The sequence below is a fragment of the Gossypium hirsutum genome, chromosome D11 (genome assembly GCF_007990345.1).
Source record: "Gossypium hirsutum isolate 1008001.06 chromosome D11, Gossypium_hirsutum_v2.1, whole genome shotgun sequence".
Taxonomy (NCBI): Eukaryota; Viridiplantae; Streptophyta; class Magnoliopsida; order Malvales; family Malvaceae; genus Gossypium; species Gossypium hirsutum.
Window position 1 is genome coordinate 61,740,663 of NC_053447.1, and position 18,156 is coordinate 61,758,818.

At 30.6% G+C, this 18,156-nt stretch overlaps 1 protein-coding gene across 1 annotated transcript; it reads right to left on the reverse strand.

The window, feature by feature from the left end:
• Nucleotides 1–620: 620 nt before the first annotated feature.
• On the reverse strand, nucleotides 621–2,171 carry LOC107927224 (60S ribosomal protein L22-3; the record flags this gene model as incomplete). Its single annotated transcript, XM_016858249.2, has 3 exons — nucleotides 621–941; nucleotides 1,336–1,571; nucleotides 2,007–2,171. Coding segments are annotated over 3 exons (546 nt in total), but the record flags the coding sequence as incomplete, so codon positions are not given.
• Nucleotides 2,172–18,156: the final 15,985 nt, after the last annotated feature.

Below are 18,156 nucleotides of genomic sequence, written 5' to 3' on the forward strand. Positions count from 1 at the left end.
GTAAGAATTTATAATTCCTTGCATCACCCCCCTTTGTTTACGGTAGTTTTCACATCACCAAGTCCAACATCTCTCTCATCCCCCCCCCCCCGGCTCCCTTCTTTTTTTTACCTTACAACTTTCTCCATCTATAAAATTACACTGATATGAGGACTCATAAAGACACAAAATCACACTGATATGATGACCTGAGTTTAAATACACTGAAATAAATTTAATTTGATTGAAATTATTATTGCTAGCAAAATAAAATATAACTTTAAATACATTAAAACGTATTATCTTTTTATTTATTATCTTTCTATTTAAAAATTAGAAAAAAATTATGAATAATTTTAGACCCTTATGTTTAAAAAAGAAGATTGAATTAGGTTGAAGAAAAATGATTGAATCAATGGTTGATTCTTTCTATTTTTTAAACTTTTTTAATAATTTATTCAACCAAAATCAAACCAATCATGGAACCTATCAAATTGAAAACAAATGGTCGGTCCGGTTTTAAAAATTAACTCATGAATAAACGATTACCAATTTTCTAGCATAAGAACAAGATAGTCATTATCTAATTTCCAACATATAAATCACACTTTTAAGAGGCCGAAAATCATTTCTAAGCTTAATTGACAAACTCAAAACATAAAATACATTCAATTGGTAAAACAGAGCCATTGCAAAATCTCATGTTTCAGTAAATAACAAAAGTTTTTATAAACCTGGTTGTCTAAAGCCCCAACAATCAAACAAAAAAAAAGGTGGCAAATCAGCTAGCATTAAAACTGGTTGTTCACCCAAGAAATCAATCTTCTTCCTCTCCCTCGTTCTCAGCAATGTTGAAGTACCTTAACTCGTAAACAGTTTGATCTTTGTTGGAAGCAATTACTCGGAGCCAATCCCGTACATTGTGTTTCTTCAAGTATTTTTTTGTTAAGTACTTCAGATACCTGCACAAAAATGGAGAAAATGAGTGAATGAACATGTCCAAGCACAATCTGGATGATCCAACTCGCAAGGCAAACTACAAGCAATACAACATAGAAAAATGACAGTTGAAGATTTTAAAAGCAAATGAAACTAGTGAGGGAACTAAATTGAAACATCCCATGTTTATAAAAGATGAGTCATCATCCATGCCAACACCAGAGTTATCACCTGGAGGTCGAAGCAAATAAGACTACCATAACAGAAGGCAATTAAAACCAACCTCAATTTGAAGTATCTTCAATGCTTTCTAAGTGTCCATACTCCAAGAAAGCTTATGATACAAAGAGATACTCATGCCAACAGAAAGATACAATCCTATCTTAAAGCAAATCAAGCAATCTCTTTTTGTTTTACCTCTTAGAGAAGTCGCCATCGGAAGTGACGGTAATTTTGCTCTTCTCGCGAGTGAGGGCTACGGTTTCACCAAGTGCACCAGCCTTGCCTCCAACCTTGATTCTCTCTTGAAGGAACTTTTCCAGAGGGGCAATGTCCATGATTTTATCCTCCACTGGCTTCGAACAATCGATAGTGAAGGTAACTCCCTTCTTCTTCCCCTTCAATCCCGCCGTTCGACTCAATTTCAGTTTATCCTATTCAAATAACCCAATATAGAAAATATTAAAATCAACCAAATTTACTAAAGTCCAGTCAGTACAACAACGTGAGACTAATTTTTTTTCCCTCTTGTTCTTGACACGCAAACACATACAAAGGTAAATGTGCTGTATTCCAATAAGCCCAAATGAAAACATTAAATCAACGATTCGACTATCCTATACTTGGCATATACTATGTTGGGTCATCGTGACAAAATTACGAACTAAATTACATTCAAAAGAAAACCTATGGAAACAGAGGAATTGCTACATTGATTAAAAAAGAGGAAAAATATTAAAACATTATGAGTAACAAATGGATTTTCCTTTATTGTAGTTTTCAGACATTCTATGAAAAGTTCCCTAATTTCTCGGAAAGCAACACATATAAATAACCATATATTATTGCTAATGGGAAAAGAGAGCTACCCGTGAAAGAATGCGTTGAAGCTCTGGGGAATGGCGGCAACCAAGAAGAAGAAGCAAGCTAGGGTTTTTAAGGCTTTTTATTTGTGCATTTGCTGCTTTCTTTTGATCTAGTGCAACAGCGGTGTACCATTTGCTCTGAAGAAAGTAATGGCGATCAACGGCGAAGATTCAAAGAAATTACTGACTCAAAAAAGGAATTTTCTTTTTATTATTGACATAATAATTTATTTGTCTTCCAATTTTATAAAAAAATAATTTTAATTTTTTAATCAATTTTTTTACCTCTTTTAGTTATTAAATTTATATTATTTGTATTCACAAAAAATAATATTATTTATATTTAAAAAAATAAATTATATATATTTTACTTTTAAAATTTTAAATTTTTTTAAAAAATTAATTAATTTCCATTTTATGGTGAACTAAATTTAAAAATATGAAAAATTAGATTGAAGGGTAAACCAAAAAAATCGTTATGGTTGATAAACAATAATATCAACATTGGGAAGAAAAGGATGAAAAAATATATTTAATATAAGCATTTTGTTTATCAGACAAGACGATTGAATAGCTATATTTATTTATGGTAATTCACGTATGTGCTTTAATTAAAAAATTAAATAAATAAATAATAATAATATCAAAAAGTATATTTATTGCGGAGATGTTACAAAACTTAATATTTTAAGACTACAAAAATTAAATCCTAATGCAACTTTATATTTCTTTTTCTCATTATAGGTGCACCAAAATGGTGGGTAAATTCGAAGGAAATGTCAATTTAAAAAAAAATTAGAGAAATAGGTTACGTTGTTCAAAATTTAGAGAAATAGATCGATTTTGAAGAGAGAATGTGAAAGTGCGTCTCATAGGGTGCGCTTTCAGATGGTTAAATGTTAGTATTTTTGTCCTTAAGTCTCAAGTTTGATTCCTCTTTTAAACACGTTTGTTTTAAGATTTTTTTATTGTTAATTAATGTTTTAATTAATAAATATATCATTTTCAATTTTTTATTTTTAATTAATAACTTCTTTATTTTTATAAATAAATTAATAATTATATAATAAAAGTTTATATTTTTTATTATGTTAAATATATTTTATTTTTAAAAAAACATCAACTAATTTTTTATATATATATAATATTTATTTTCTCCACCTATATTGTGGGTATGGTGATTCCTAATATTATAAAATGAAATAATTATTTCAAATATCATTATTATTTTTATATGTGAAATATTTCAATTAATTATTCCAAATACATATACAAAAAGATATAATACTAAAATTTACTACATTCATGATATGAAATAAAAAATAAATATTATACATACAAAAATTATATTTACTAAAAATAATGATATTCGCAATAATTATTTGATTTTATAAATAAAAGAATTATTAATTAAAAATTAAAAATTAAAAACAATATATTTATTAATTAAAAAATTAAAACAATATGAAATAAAAAATACAAATGTGCTTAGAAGATAAATCAAACCTGGAACTCAAAGGTGAAATTAATATTATTTAGCCATTTGACCAAAAGAGCTAATGTGATAAAAACATTAATTAAAAAACCCTTAAAACAACATGAAATAAAAAAATATATAAATGTAAATAGTAGAGAAATCAAACTCAGGACTCAATCACAAAACAACTAATATTTAACCATCTGATCAAAAGAATTAATGTGTTAAAAAAGTCAGAAAGTGCGTCCTGTAATAAGCATTCTATATGGCGTGCTTTTACATTTTCTCTCTAAAACTCGACCTATTTTTCTAAATTTAAAAAAAAAACCTATTTTCTTAATTTATTTTTTAAAATTAATAATATTTAAATCCAACTTAAAATACCTATCAAAACCTTTACAAATTACTTAATTCATCCTCAAGTTTCCCTTCACGAACCTAAAATATTATTAACCCCATGCTTTGAGATAAAATTTAAGGCCTGGAGGTGAATTTTCAATCGCAATTAATAAATTAATAATTATTTTTAACTGATATTTGGCGGTATCGACACTTAATAAAAAAATAATTTATACTTGGATAATACCTATATTTTCATGTGATTGACTTGGGTGCCGGTAATGGAGATGCCGACATCGTCCTGTACTATTCATTTCAGGTTATTCCTATAGTAACTTTTTAAGTTGAATATTTTTATAACTATTTTATTTTTTTGAGTTAGTTTAAAAAGAAAACCCAATTTTCAACAGCAATTAATATATATATAGATTATAAAATGTATAAAGGAAGAAGTAACCAAGCATGGAAGCCCATCACTTCGGAGTTCCCGAAGCTTGGTTTCCCTGACCCACAACATCAGAAATGGTCAAGTCCTCTCACCTTTCATTACTATTATTTTATATTTTTAGGCCAATCTTGAAATTGGTATTATCGCAAAGTGGAAAGGGAGTTTTAATGTTTTTTTTTATAACTTTAGATGGTGAAATTTATATATTTATTTAGCTTCTCTTTCTTTTATTACTTCCATTCATTGAATCTAATTAATCTATAATATAAAAATCCTACCTCTTTTAGTATTTTGAGTATATATCATTTCTTTTTTTTTTAAAAAAAGTAAGTATATGTTTTGAATATTTTATTTATTAAATTGATGTCTCTCTTTTTCTCAGAAGACCTTACTGAGTAGTTAGCGGCAAATTTACAAAATCATCATCAGATTCATTTAGGGGATGTGGATTGGCAATATTTCTTTGGTCTTACTGTGTGGCATGTATGGAAAAATCGTAATCTGCTTTTATTTAGGGTATTTCATGGAGTGCAAATGAAATTATCAAAGTATCCTATAGTTGGACCAAACACTATGGATTCTCTAATAATAAGGCAACTAAGGAGGCTGTACAAATATCAACACCACTTTCGACATTGGACAATAATTGGGTTCCCTTAAGATCTGATGGTGTCGTTAAAGAGGGAATCGGTTTTGTTGCAACTGGGGGTGTTATGAGGGACCAAAATTAAAGATCGATCCTAAGGAGGATAATGAAGAGGCCGATAGGATCGCAAAACTAGTTCAAGAGAGGAGAGAAGATCTTTAAGTGTTGGACGTTTCCCCGTTGGGAGTCTAGTTTTATCTTATTGTAATCTTTTCAATTTATTGTCATTTCAAATAAAAATAAAAATTGATGTCAATTAAAATTAAGATAAATTTGATATATTTTAGGATTTTAGAAGTCATTAAAAGTAGAATTTTATATTATGTATATTTCTTATTTTTATGAATATAGATTTTGAAGAAGTTTTATAAATATTTTCATTAATCAATAAAAATATGTTTTCTCTTTATTATTTATTTTATAAGATGTTATCAATACGATACTCAAAATTTTTTTCTCACTACTCTAAAGACATTTTGCACTAAAAAGAAAACTCAAGGATTGAAACTGCACCAATTGCTATTGCTTATCTTTTCTAACCTCGCATTCAAGGGAAAAAAATACCATTGCCTATACGAGGAACAATCAGAGGTCTTCTACCATCCCATTTTTGCTTAACCGCTCCGCTACACAATTGTTATTTGGGATAAATTTTAAAATTATTGATCAACTTTGATTTAATGTATAATTGTATGCATAAATTTTAATTTGGTGCAATTATACACGTGAAATTTTAATTGTGATTCAAATATATATCTGAAACTTTAATTTTAATTTAATCATACACATTAAAAAATACATCAATTTATTTTTATATTGGGTAAATATAATTATTTATGTTTGTAATATATAAACATAAAATGATGTTATATCAATAATTAGGTCAAATCAAAATTTCATATGTACAATTATACAAAATCAAATTGCACATTAAACCATACTTCATATATAATTTTAGATTTTCATCTAAACGCCAAAGAAGTAACGAAAGGTAAAAACCATAATGAAAGGTTTTGAACCTATAACCCTAAGCAATTATCCTCACCTTTAACCACTTAGCTGCTTCAAGGATTTTCATTTATATTCGACAATAACTTTATATAAAAGAATATCTTGCTTAGAAGTGATGGTCCCTTTGAATCGATAATCAAATTCATCCTCGTTTTTTCATCCAAGATCTTAGATGTTAAGATGTAAAGTTTTATATGAAGTTCCTTTTATTTAAAGTTTCAGATATGATTAATATTTTTTAATTAATGTTTAATTGTGATTGATTTGATTAACTTATTTTATTTATATTTTTACGAGGATGGTGAAAACTAATATCTCGACCTTGCTTTTAGATTTATCAAGCAAAATTTAAATTGATAAAGAGCTTCTATATTATTATTATTATTATTATTATTATTTGTCTTAAATCAACTGAATTATCACAACAAGCTTTTATGATATTGGGGTCTTGAATTGTGAATGCATGTATCGCAGTTAGACAAATGGTAAGGGTTGATTTGCAGGTCATATCGAAATCAGCTACGAAAGGAAGAATTGGCGGTTAGGACGTCCTTGATCGCTATAACCAACTTATGGTTTGGAAGAGAAAATCTATTTTGGAGGATCAATTCGAAAATCGGAATTCACTGAGTCTAAGGCTAAGGCTTTATATTTCTGTTTACAAAATTCAAATCCACTTTCTTATTTAATTTTATTTTTGATTAATATAATTGTTTATTTATGCTATCTCTCTTATTTAATTTCTAAACATTTTCAACTCCCCTAATTTATTTTATTTATTTATTTTTCAGCAAGTTTGTTTTGAATTGTTGGTACGACCATTGCCACAACAAAAATCTTGTTCACAAGAAAAAAAATGAAATTAGATAACAATAACCAATCCTTGTGGATTCGACCTTACTACTTTGTACTACTGTTTAGAGTTATTTTATCGTAAGAATTTTTTTTGGTGGTTTCAGCGCCCATTAATGACTGGTTGACGATCAATTGAATGGTTTGACCAGTCAAATAACATTGACATCAAATTTTCTCTAATTTTTATAGGACATTAAGGAGACAACTTCTGTATGCATTTGACACTTGTCTAGGTCCATTAAGAGGTGCTGGATGTATATATATAATGTATATATAAATGAGTTTTAATAGTGGTTCCATTTTTTTTAAGCAGTTGTTGTTGTTGGTTCATGAAAGACGTTCGGGTTTAGAGCTTTGAGTTGTGGTAAAAGTGAGTTTCAGGTGAGTCTTTATCTTGACTCATGAGTAGTATTTTATAATGGAAAATTTTATGTAGATGTTGCCACAGATAACTGGTGAAAGCATGTATACGTGACATATCATAAAAAACTTTTCATGTTTATAAATGAGTTATATGAGTTGTTGTATGAATAAAATAACGTATGATATGTACACATGTAAAAGCAAGTATAGAAAAATATGAATTAGTCAAGTGAATGAATGAATCTGGGTAAGTAGAGTTGATGTTAAGTGAATGTATCATTCATTTGTGATGCCTCTGGTAGGGTAGGTACATTGCTATTGAACAAGAAAATCACGTTGATAATAAGTACACTCATGGTGTAGCCTTTGGTGAAATGTAAACCAGACTGACAAATCACAAAATGAGAATGAATTATGTAAGACCATGTGGCTGAGACCCATGGCATTGTATGTCTATAAACACATTCATGGTGATGCCTCCAATGAAAGATAGACTAGACTGGCAGATCATGATATGAAGATATGTATAAGACCATAAAGGAGAAACCCGTGACACCTTTTGAGAAAGTCCGTTAGGACAATAAGCACGTAATTCTGTGTGATGCCTGTGTGGTGTGATCTGCTAAAACTTAGTGGCATATTTTGTGTTGACTTTATGGTGAATCCTGTAACGTCTATGTGGCGTATTCGGTGATGTCTGCGTGGCAGAATTTGGTTAACTGCCTTTGTGGTAAGATTTGGGTAAGTTCTGAGGCTTCTTTGATAGCTAATTTTATGATAATAATTTGATAAGTTTGAAGTTAACTTGGTTTGTTTAGTCTTGGGATATAATTTTTTTTTTTGAAACAAAGTCTTGGGATATAATTGTATGAGCTTTAAGGGGGCTTTTCTTGAAAGAGAATATGCATTTGTATTTCTAAATAAAGAATCCACTATAGTAGTCTGTCAATACATGATATTGGCGTATTTGTATTTATGAAAGGTCTAATTATTCAATGGACTAAGTTTGTCTACGCTATGTAGGGATGAAATCTAAGTTATCTGATATTCGTCATATTTGAATGGTTTTCATGTCTCGTTTAGGGGCCACATAGAATCTAAGTCGTTTGTCAAATTGGGCGTTCTCGTATTATGTAACATAGTCGTCTGGAATTTTTCTAGATGATCTGGAACGTTTCATTATCAGTATAAGTTATGATTTAGGGTTGATTCAAGATATGATTTGATTGGTAATTTGATAACTACCAGAATTAGTAAGAATTTTCCAGAATTAAGATTAGTATGAAGTTCAACTTAAAAGATCCGTTAGTTTACTATCCGCCAAGAGAAGTGTTTTTGAGTATCCATCCTAGGGAAAATGTATTCTATGTCTATTTGAAGGGGATTTCATTGATGGTAGGTTTTGTATGAATATTCTTTTGAAAAGGTACATTTGTTGAGAATGAAATGAGATTTGTATTGGTTAATAATCTAGAATCAGCCCGAAAAATGATTTGTGAATAGATTAGTCAAGTCAGGAAGTTGATGAATATGTATACACTGAACAGGAAAGTATTCGCCAAAGACAAAGAGGGAATCCCAAATATTCAAGATAAGATGTTCAACTGGGAAGGTTTCAAGGTAATTTGGGTTAAACTCACTAAGTTTGCGTGAACTTACAAGTGTTTGTCCTTGTCTCAGGTTTTGTTATAAGAATGAGTACACTGGGAGGGAACAAGCCAGGGTAGCAGCAAGTTGGGATATTATGTATACAGAGGACATCAAAGGAGTATGGCGTATAGTACCCTACGCCATAAAGAGTCTATCTTTAATAAAGTTTTATATTATAACGTTGTACACCGTTTAATACTTTAATGTAATTATTTGATATTCTCTTTTATATTAAAGAATAATACAAAAATAATTTGAAGTATGCTTAGAAATAGTTTACACCTGTTGTATAAATTTTCTATTAAGTGTTTTGAGCTGTAACATCTGATATTCGGATCTGGTGATTCGGGTCGGGTAGAGGGTATTACATTGGTCATTTGTTTATCTGATTAGTTACGTGTGATCCTTAAAGTTTCTAATTATTCTATATTATTCAAATTTTATTTCATTTTCTATCCTTCAAAGTTAGGGCTCTTAATGACATTGATATTATGTTAATTTTTTACTATTTTAAATTCAAACATGAGTATTTGTGGTATATAGTTTCTTTAAATAAAAAGAATTTATTTACACGTGTAGAAAGCCGTCATATTGAATCACATTCCGTGAAGTGAATGCAAGTATAATAAATTGGATAATTTATAAATTGTGTTATATTGAATGCAAGAATTTATTAATGTGTTGAATAAATTGGAGATTCAATTATAACATGATTTGTGATTACTATTTGATTTGATAATTTTCCCAAAATTAAGGGGAGAGAAATAATAGCTGGATAAAATAAATTACTTGAAATGAATTATCATTATCTAAATCGTCATAGAAAGTAATTTGAACCAGAAGTTCAAAAAGATAATTTACTAAATTATAAGTTAACTGCCAGATGTATTTACTGACCTAATGAGAATAACCAAGTGTTATATATCAGTTGATGTTTAGAAGCTCTATTAGGATAACCTTGTTAGAATAAATGAAATTGTTGCATGCCTGAAGCATGGTAGATTGACTAGTTCCGAATATGAAAATTCTCTTAAAAGAAAATAAATCAAGATAGTCATATAATCAAGACTGTTGCTCTAGAAGAGACCCAAGACATAAATAATTATTAAAACTCTAGAAGAGATTTAGGTGCATAAAATTGACGATGGAAATAATGAAAATAAAGAGATCTTGATAAGTTATGTCAATACGAGAAATTATGAAACAACAAAAATGAAAAGTTTTCAACAACAATTTTGTGCAATTTTATTATTAAAATAATGAAAGAAAATGGGAATCTTGAAGAAATTTGTTGAAAATTATAAACATGAAATAGATTGACCAACATAAAAAGACGCAATTCAAGTAGAACTAAATTCGTGAAGTTTCTAGACTAGTAGTTCAAATGTCTAAAGGTATAGAGTTAATGTGGGTACAAATGAGTAGTTTGTTTAAATGAAATAAGAAAAATGAAGTTTTTCGCTAAAGTCCTGACAATGATTATTAAAAGGTATCCTATTGTGACGTATGCAATGACCTTTAGATATCTTATTAATATGGTAGTTTGTGAAAGATTTGACATGCGTCTAATGATTGTTGTTACAACATTTATATAAATCACTACATAGTGAAGTTTATAATAAAATCCTTGAATGATTTAGAATGCTGAAAACATATAAAAATTCTTGAGAAAAATATGAATTAAATTAATTTAAACATATATGGTAAATTCAACCCAGTGAATAATAGTTGAAGGAAAATTATAAAATGATTTAACATGCACATGTATAGAAGAATCATGATCAAAATGTTTGTTATAATTATTGTTGAAACTCTTGAAGAGATCATAATATATTTCCTAAAAATTCTTCTTTACTCATGACTTTCAGAAGAATATCAAATCTGTTTAAGTGATTATTTGAAAAGCTAGTATTCAATATTGGAATACGTAGAATATGATGTTGTCATGAGTGAGAGTAAATACGAGTTATACTCTTTTTCCCTTAACTAAGGTTTTGTCTCACTGGGTTTTTCTAGTAAGCTTTTTCATGAGGCATCATGTTATGCTTATTATAGATGCGTATACTCTTTTTCCTTCACTAAGAGAATTTTTCCCACAGGGTTTTTATTTTAGTAAGATTTTAAAAGGCGCATTATCTACCAATAGACATCTAAGGGAAGGTGTTATAAACATTTTATCATTAAGTGGATGTCCTTTAATATCAAGATAAGTTTGATGTACTTTATGATTCTTAGTCATTAGAAGTAGAGTTTTATACAGTGTATACTTCTTATGTTTATAAATATAGATTTTGGAGAAGTTTTATAAACATTATCATTGATCAATAAAAATACGTTTTATTTTCCTCTCTCTTTTTATTCTTTTTATTATTTATTTTATGGCTGGCAGACCTATATTTCTTGGTTTCAATAGGACTTTTTACGAGCATTGTTTCTATCTACTATTATCTAAAAATTATCAAGTTATTAATGACTAGACGAAACCAAAAAAGAACCCTTCATGTGCGAAATTATAGAAGATCCCCTTTAAGACCAACCAATTCCATCGAATTGAGTATGATTGTATGTGTGATAGCATCTACTATACTAGAAATATCGATGAGCTCGATTATTGCAATTGCTCAGGATACCCTTTTTTAGTTTAACTTCTAGTTAGCTTCTAGAATCTATTTCTTAGTTCAAGGTCCCTCTTTACTAACTAGAATCAAAGAATTAGTAGATCTATTCCGCCCAAAATGGAAATGGGCTGGGGTTATGAACTTATAATCTATAATTTGATGATCGAGTCAATTCCATGATTATAAGTTCATTCCATAGCGGACCAGACCAAAATAAGGCTATATACATTCTCATTATGAGAAGGGGTCATTCGAGCGTATCTAAATAAATACTATGTTTACATATGAATCCCTACGTCGTTACATTCCATTTAGGATTAGGAATGGGCGTAATCGGGCATTCTTTTTACATATCTCTCATTATTTGGGACCCTATTCACCTCTTTTATTTTTTTCTTCTATTGAATCAAGAAATAAATAGGTTTGATTGTCCATTTTTAATATAATCTATATATATTTAATATAATTTAATATAGACATCCTCCGGATACTTCAAATCGAAGCAATTGGATGTCTGACTTGGGCCTATATGACATGATCAATAAATAGAAATACTCCAATACTCCACCATTGTCATATATTCCATACATCACACTAGATAGATATCATATTCATGGAATATGATTCACTTTCAAGATGCCTTGGTGGTGAAATGGTAGACACACGAGACTCGAAATCTCGTGCTAAAGAGCGTACAGGATCGAGTCCTCTTCAATGCATAATATTGAGAATGGCCATTGAATTGGAATAAGTTTGGTAGCGGGTCACGAGATCTTGGTGATCTTCTTTATCTAATGAATGGGGGAGTCCGCTTTGAAATCGTTTGCCCTGCATCTACCCCGAGTATATGCTTCAACAGGAATCACACACACAAGGGTAGATTGATACAATATAAACCTTTGGTAAAATACCCCTGTAACCCAGCGGATAAAGTACATTACATAGTTCGTTTTAAGCATTGGTTGTAACAACTTAATTTTAGTGGTGTTGAAAATAGTGGTTTTGAGACCACAATTTCGACGAATGAATAAATATTTTAATGTTTATTTAATGTCTATAGGGTTAATTTAAGGTAGTATAAAATTTTCATTAAGAAATTTTAAGGTTTAAATGGTTAATTAATTAAAAAAGACTAAATCGTAAAGGTTGCAAAAGTGGGTTTCTATTAGTCAAAAAGGTTTAATGGCTATGGAAAGGTAAATTAATGGACTTAATTGGTAAATATACCATATTAATGGTTAGTGGATGATTATGGGTAGGGTTTAATGAAATTTTAATAATTTTAAAAGGTTAATTTGGTAATTCGATAATTAAGTTAAAATGTTAATAAAACAAAAGGTAAAACTCACTATCATCTTCCCCGTTTTGTTTTTCAAAAATGAATCACCAATAGAAAGGAGAAAAGTTTTATCTAGCTTTGGTTTCACTAGATGATCAAGATAAATAACAACTGGACTTAAATCGAGGAAAAGCTAAAGCTTAGGATTAGACTTCAATTCGGTTGTTGCAACCATAATTGTCGAGGTAAGTTCGTATGAATTATAATCTTACTAAATGTAATTTGATTGATTATTTGTTATATTATGTTAGTTACAAATTGGTTTGAACATGTACATATATCGATAATTTGAGTAATTGACGGACAAATGATCCCGTTTGAATATTAAGAATTTTTAGGATACGAATGACATGTCATTAGGGATTTCATGTTTCGGGTGATGGTCTTGAATGTCCTACCGATGGCTGAGGTCCTGCATTTGTTATGGATTCTCCACAACTCGTGTGAGCAACATCGTATAGCTAATATTCTAACCTACAGCTCGTGTGAGCAGACACATTTCACAACTCGTGTGAGCACTATTGAAAAGGAAATGTTATGGTTATATGGAAATGCACACTATGTGTGAGCAATTCATGAGTATTCAATGTAATTCTAGATGGTTCAATAGGTAATTAAAGGAAATGGCATGGTATGTATACAATTGGATATTGGTTCATGATCTTATGGAAAGGTTAATGTGATAAATGATGTGTACATGAAAATCTACTTATGTTATGGTTAAACTTATATGTATCATTTGTAAAATTACTAACTTGTGAGTTTGATGGTACTTATATAGGATTTTACTAAGCTTATGATCTTGGTAATGATGTTATGCTTATTCTATAAATTGTGCTTAAGAATGGTAAGTTATGTTTGAGTTTATATGAGCTTACTAAGCACTAGCTGCTTACATAGTTACTTTCCTTTATTTCGTAGATTATCAGAAGTTCGACCGGTTGGATGCTTGTCGGAGATCTATCATACTATCCAACAATCACTTCGGTAGTTTTTGAGTTATTTTGACTAATGTTATAAATGACATGTAGAGGACCTCTTTATAATGGTAGTTTTTGAATGTGTTAATGATCAAATTGGTATGAATAGGCTTTTGGAGTTTAAGTCTTATATGATGGACTTTTAATGCCTTGACAAGTTTAAATCTTTTGGCCACTTTTAAGTACTTGCAATATATGGTCCTTTTGGCATGTGTGTGTTGAGTTGTAAATGGTTATAATTGATGTCATTTGGTAGTTAAAGGAACTAGGTTTTTGTACTTGAAATGTGGTTATATTGTTTTGTTTTGGTATAAATGTGATGCCTTTGAATGACATATTGGTTAGATGAAATAGATTGTTTGAATTGGTATGTTTAGATGTGTTTGAAAGATGTTTAAGTCTATTGAATGTATGTACAAATGGAGTGGATGATTGGGTATGTTTTGGTTTTGAAATGACTTGTTTTTAGGGTCAAATTATGGAGCACACGGCCTGAGACTTGGGCTGTCACATGGTCGTGTGACACACATGACCTAGCTACACGGCCGTGTGTCAGTTGTTATTTTTGGTGTAAGTTTCACGCGGCTAAGTCACGACCGTGCGTATCAAGTCAGTGAGTTACACGGCATTCGACACAGTCGTGTGACCTAACTCAGTGAGTTACACGGTTTAAGACACGAGTTGGGACATGGCCGTGTGTCCTTTTGTTCGGTTGTCACACGGCCTGACCACATGGCCGTGTGACCCATGTTTTCAAAATTTTTAACTTTTTCCCAAATTTTCTAATTTGTTTCAATTTAGTCCTAGGTCGTTTCGAAACTGATTTTAGGGCCTTGAAGGCTTGATTTAAGGCCTAAATGTACATGTATGCTAGGGTTGTAATGAGTTTTAGGTAATTTTTGTTAAATGATATTATTGATATGTTTTGATATTAATTGTTCGGATTTGCATGGTAATGCTCCATAACCCTAATCTAACGACAAAGAGGAGTTAGGGGTGTTACATTGGTGACTTACCCATTCCGTGACTTTGGCACTGGACGTTCCAAAAATGGGTATTATTGGCTCGGGTGAATTCAATAATAGAAGCCTGATGGCATTCCAACTTTCCTTCTCATTTCAGGACCTTTCTGAAGGATAATCTAGTACTTCTCGATTGTGAATATCTGAATAGGGCGAACTACCTCGTGGATATCTTTGTTTCGAAACAAAACAATTAGAATAGAATTAGGCATGGTAAACAAGAATGTGTATTATTCATATATTATCCATATAGAAGATCCTCCAGTTGAAAATATCCATCGACCTTAGACGAAGAGAAAGATCTATCTATTTTATTTAGTTATTCAGTTAAACCAATGATTCATTATTGGAGCAGATAGTAACAACCATTTCATCCGACATATGTATTTTTTTATTTTCCAATGGATCTACATCTTTCATTAATGGAAATTTTTTGATGTAGTGAGTAATAACTTTAGTTGTTTGCTGTTCAAGAATTATTGTTTAGGTAGTTCATACCATCCATAAATAGTGTTTTGATCTAAGATTTCAACTCTTCCATGTTTCAACAGTATCATATATACCATCTCTCAATTAAAAAAAATCCATGCAAATGGAAGCCAAGCCCAATAAAATGAATTACTTGAATTGAATTTAAAGCTAATTTTGGTTCAATTCTGAAGAGAGTTTATTTGTAGGAATTTCATTTTCCTATTTTTATTTATTTAAAATCGATGTTTTTATTTTTTGAATTGTTCATTTTTTAATTTTTCTGTTAGTTTTGCTTAAAAATGAGACATAATCATAAATTTAATCATGAATTTTTATCAATTGGATCTTTACTTTTTAAAATTTATTTGATCCCAATCTTTTATTTTATTGTCAAATTGGAAAAATTACTTTACAATTTAATGAAATCATTAGAAATTACACTACTTGCCTATTTAAAGCGGCAATAACAACAATTTGGTGAAGAGAAGATTAAGAAGGGTGGAGAAAAGAGGGAACATGAAGAAACTTTTGTTTATTTTTTTTAAATTTAGTTTAATTTTTGTAATTTTCTTTTTGGTGAATGAAACATCATAACATGAAACTATCCAGAGATACATCCAAGCCCCTATAGAGGCGTTTCAAAAAATTGAGTACCATCGTTATTATTAACAGGCATTTTAGCTAGACTATTAGCTTCTTTATTATAATATCTTGAAACGTGTTGGATCGCCCATTTGCGACAATTTAGCCAATTGTAAATTAATTCTTCTAACTAAAGTGGAGTTCAACACTTTAGTAGCACTCCCTTGAGCAACTTGTACTGCCTCTAGACTGTCTAAAATGATAAATACTCTTTCAAATCCCTTATCAATAGCAATCACCAAGCCTTCCAAAATGCCCCACAATTCAGCATCTAAAACAAAACAAATGCTTACAAGCCAGTTATATCCAAGAATCCACTTGCCATATTTATCACGAAGAATTCCCCCGATCTAAGGCTAAACTAGAATAATCTTTTACAACTCTGTTAGAGTTTAATTGAATCTAATTCCCAAACATGGGTGGAACTAATACTGGAGCTTGCTGGTTGGCAGCATTTACCTTAAATGGCGAGGTATATTGTTTATCCCAATTGTAAGAGATTTTAATCAATTCTTCAGTACTCCATGATATACTTTGGAAAACAAATAAGTTCTTGTTTTTCCAAATATAGGCCAAGCTACCATACCAAAGAAACATTGCCATTCAACCCCATCTAATTGCAAACTAAGACGATCTTGAAGATTAGCAATCATCCAATCATGCAAGTTACCTGAAAAAAAATGAATTGTGTTTGACTGCTGGATTAATCTGTTTCCAAGTATCCTTAGCATTAGGACAACCACGAATGGCGTGGAAAATGTCTTCATGCTTAAAGAGATAAGTAATTGAATGGAGTGAAGAGCTTGCTTCTATATTTGATAGAGTATGGAATATATATACAGATTACAAATGTGATCCTGACTTATCTAGTAAATCTTAACAACCTATTTAAACAAGTAACAACCTATTTGAATTAATAACAAAATATTAACAGATTTATCTAAAGTAGAATACTCAGTCAAAGAGGCCTAAAAAATAGTATTTTTAGCTTTGTTACGCCCCGTCAAGTTGGTGGTTGGCTCGACAAGCGGCAACTAGGTGAACAATCGATCAAAGTTTTGCAAGAAAGCGGTTTAGTAAGTAAGTCAGCCACCTGATCAGCAGAGTGAAGATACTGAGCTATAATCCGTTTGTTCTCAACTTGGTCACGGACAAAATGAAAATCGATGGCAATATGCTTCATCCGACTATGGAAAACTGGATTTTTGGACAAATAAGTAGCACCGACATTATCTGTATATATAACTGGTGGTGTCGAGAGAGTACACCGTAGCTCACGTAGCAGATTAGTGAGCCAATTAGTCTCGGCAACAGCAGCAGCCACAGCGCGGTATTCAGCCTCTGTAGAGGAACGAGATACAGCTCGTTGTTTCTTGGACGACTAGGAGATAGGTGTACTGCCCAAGTAAGTAATGTACCCCGTTGTGGATGTACGATCAACGGGATCACCAGCCCAATCTGCATTGGAGTAGACAAAAAGGCGTGGATTGTTCTTTTTTACTATTCGTAATCCTTAGTTTGATGTCCGATTGAGGTACCGAAGCAATCGTTTAAGGGCCCTCCAATGTGATGCTCCAGGATAGTGCATAAACTGAGCCAATTTGTTTACAGAAAAGGCTATGTCTGGTCGTGTGAAGGCAAGATATTGAAGTTTACCCACAAGTTTGCGATATCCCGTGCCATCAACTATCAAATCAGAAGAGACAGCAACAAGCATTGTGTCAGAGCTCATTGGAGTCAAGACACACTTAGAGTCCTGCATATTAGCCTCGTGCAGTAAATCTGTAACATATTTTTATTGAGATAAATACAAACCTCCCTGAGATGGGGCTACCTCAATCCCAAGAAAGCAATGTTGTAATAGACCAATTTTAGGCCTAGTCGGAACAGTGGTTTCGGGACCACAAATCCAACGAGAAAAAAAAATGTAATGGCCTGAATTTTCAGAGGTGTCGGAACAGTGATTTGAGATCACTAAATTCGACAAATGGGTAGAAAATATTATTAATTTAGTAAGTATAAGTTAAATGTGAAGTTAGGAAAATTTTTGAAATAGTGAATAGTGCACTAGAAATAAATATTAAAATAATTAGAATCAAAATGAGGTATCAAGACCTCGGGGATTTTAAACCGAGCCATAAATATTTTTATAAATATTTATGGAGTGTTAAAAAGTTAGTATTAAAGTTTCGTTAAGAAATTTTAAAGTTCCGATAATTAATTGAACAAAAAGGACTAAATTGTAACAAATGCAAAATTTTGAGAAATGATTAAATAGCTTAAATGATAAAA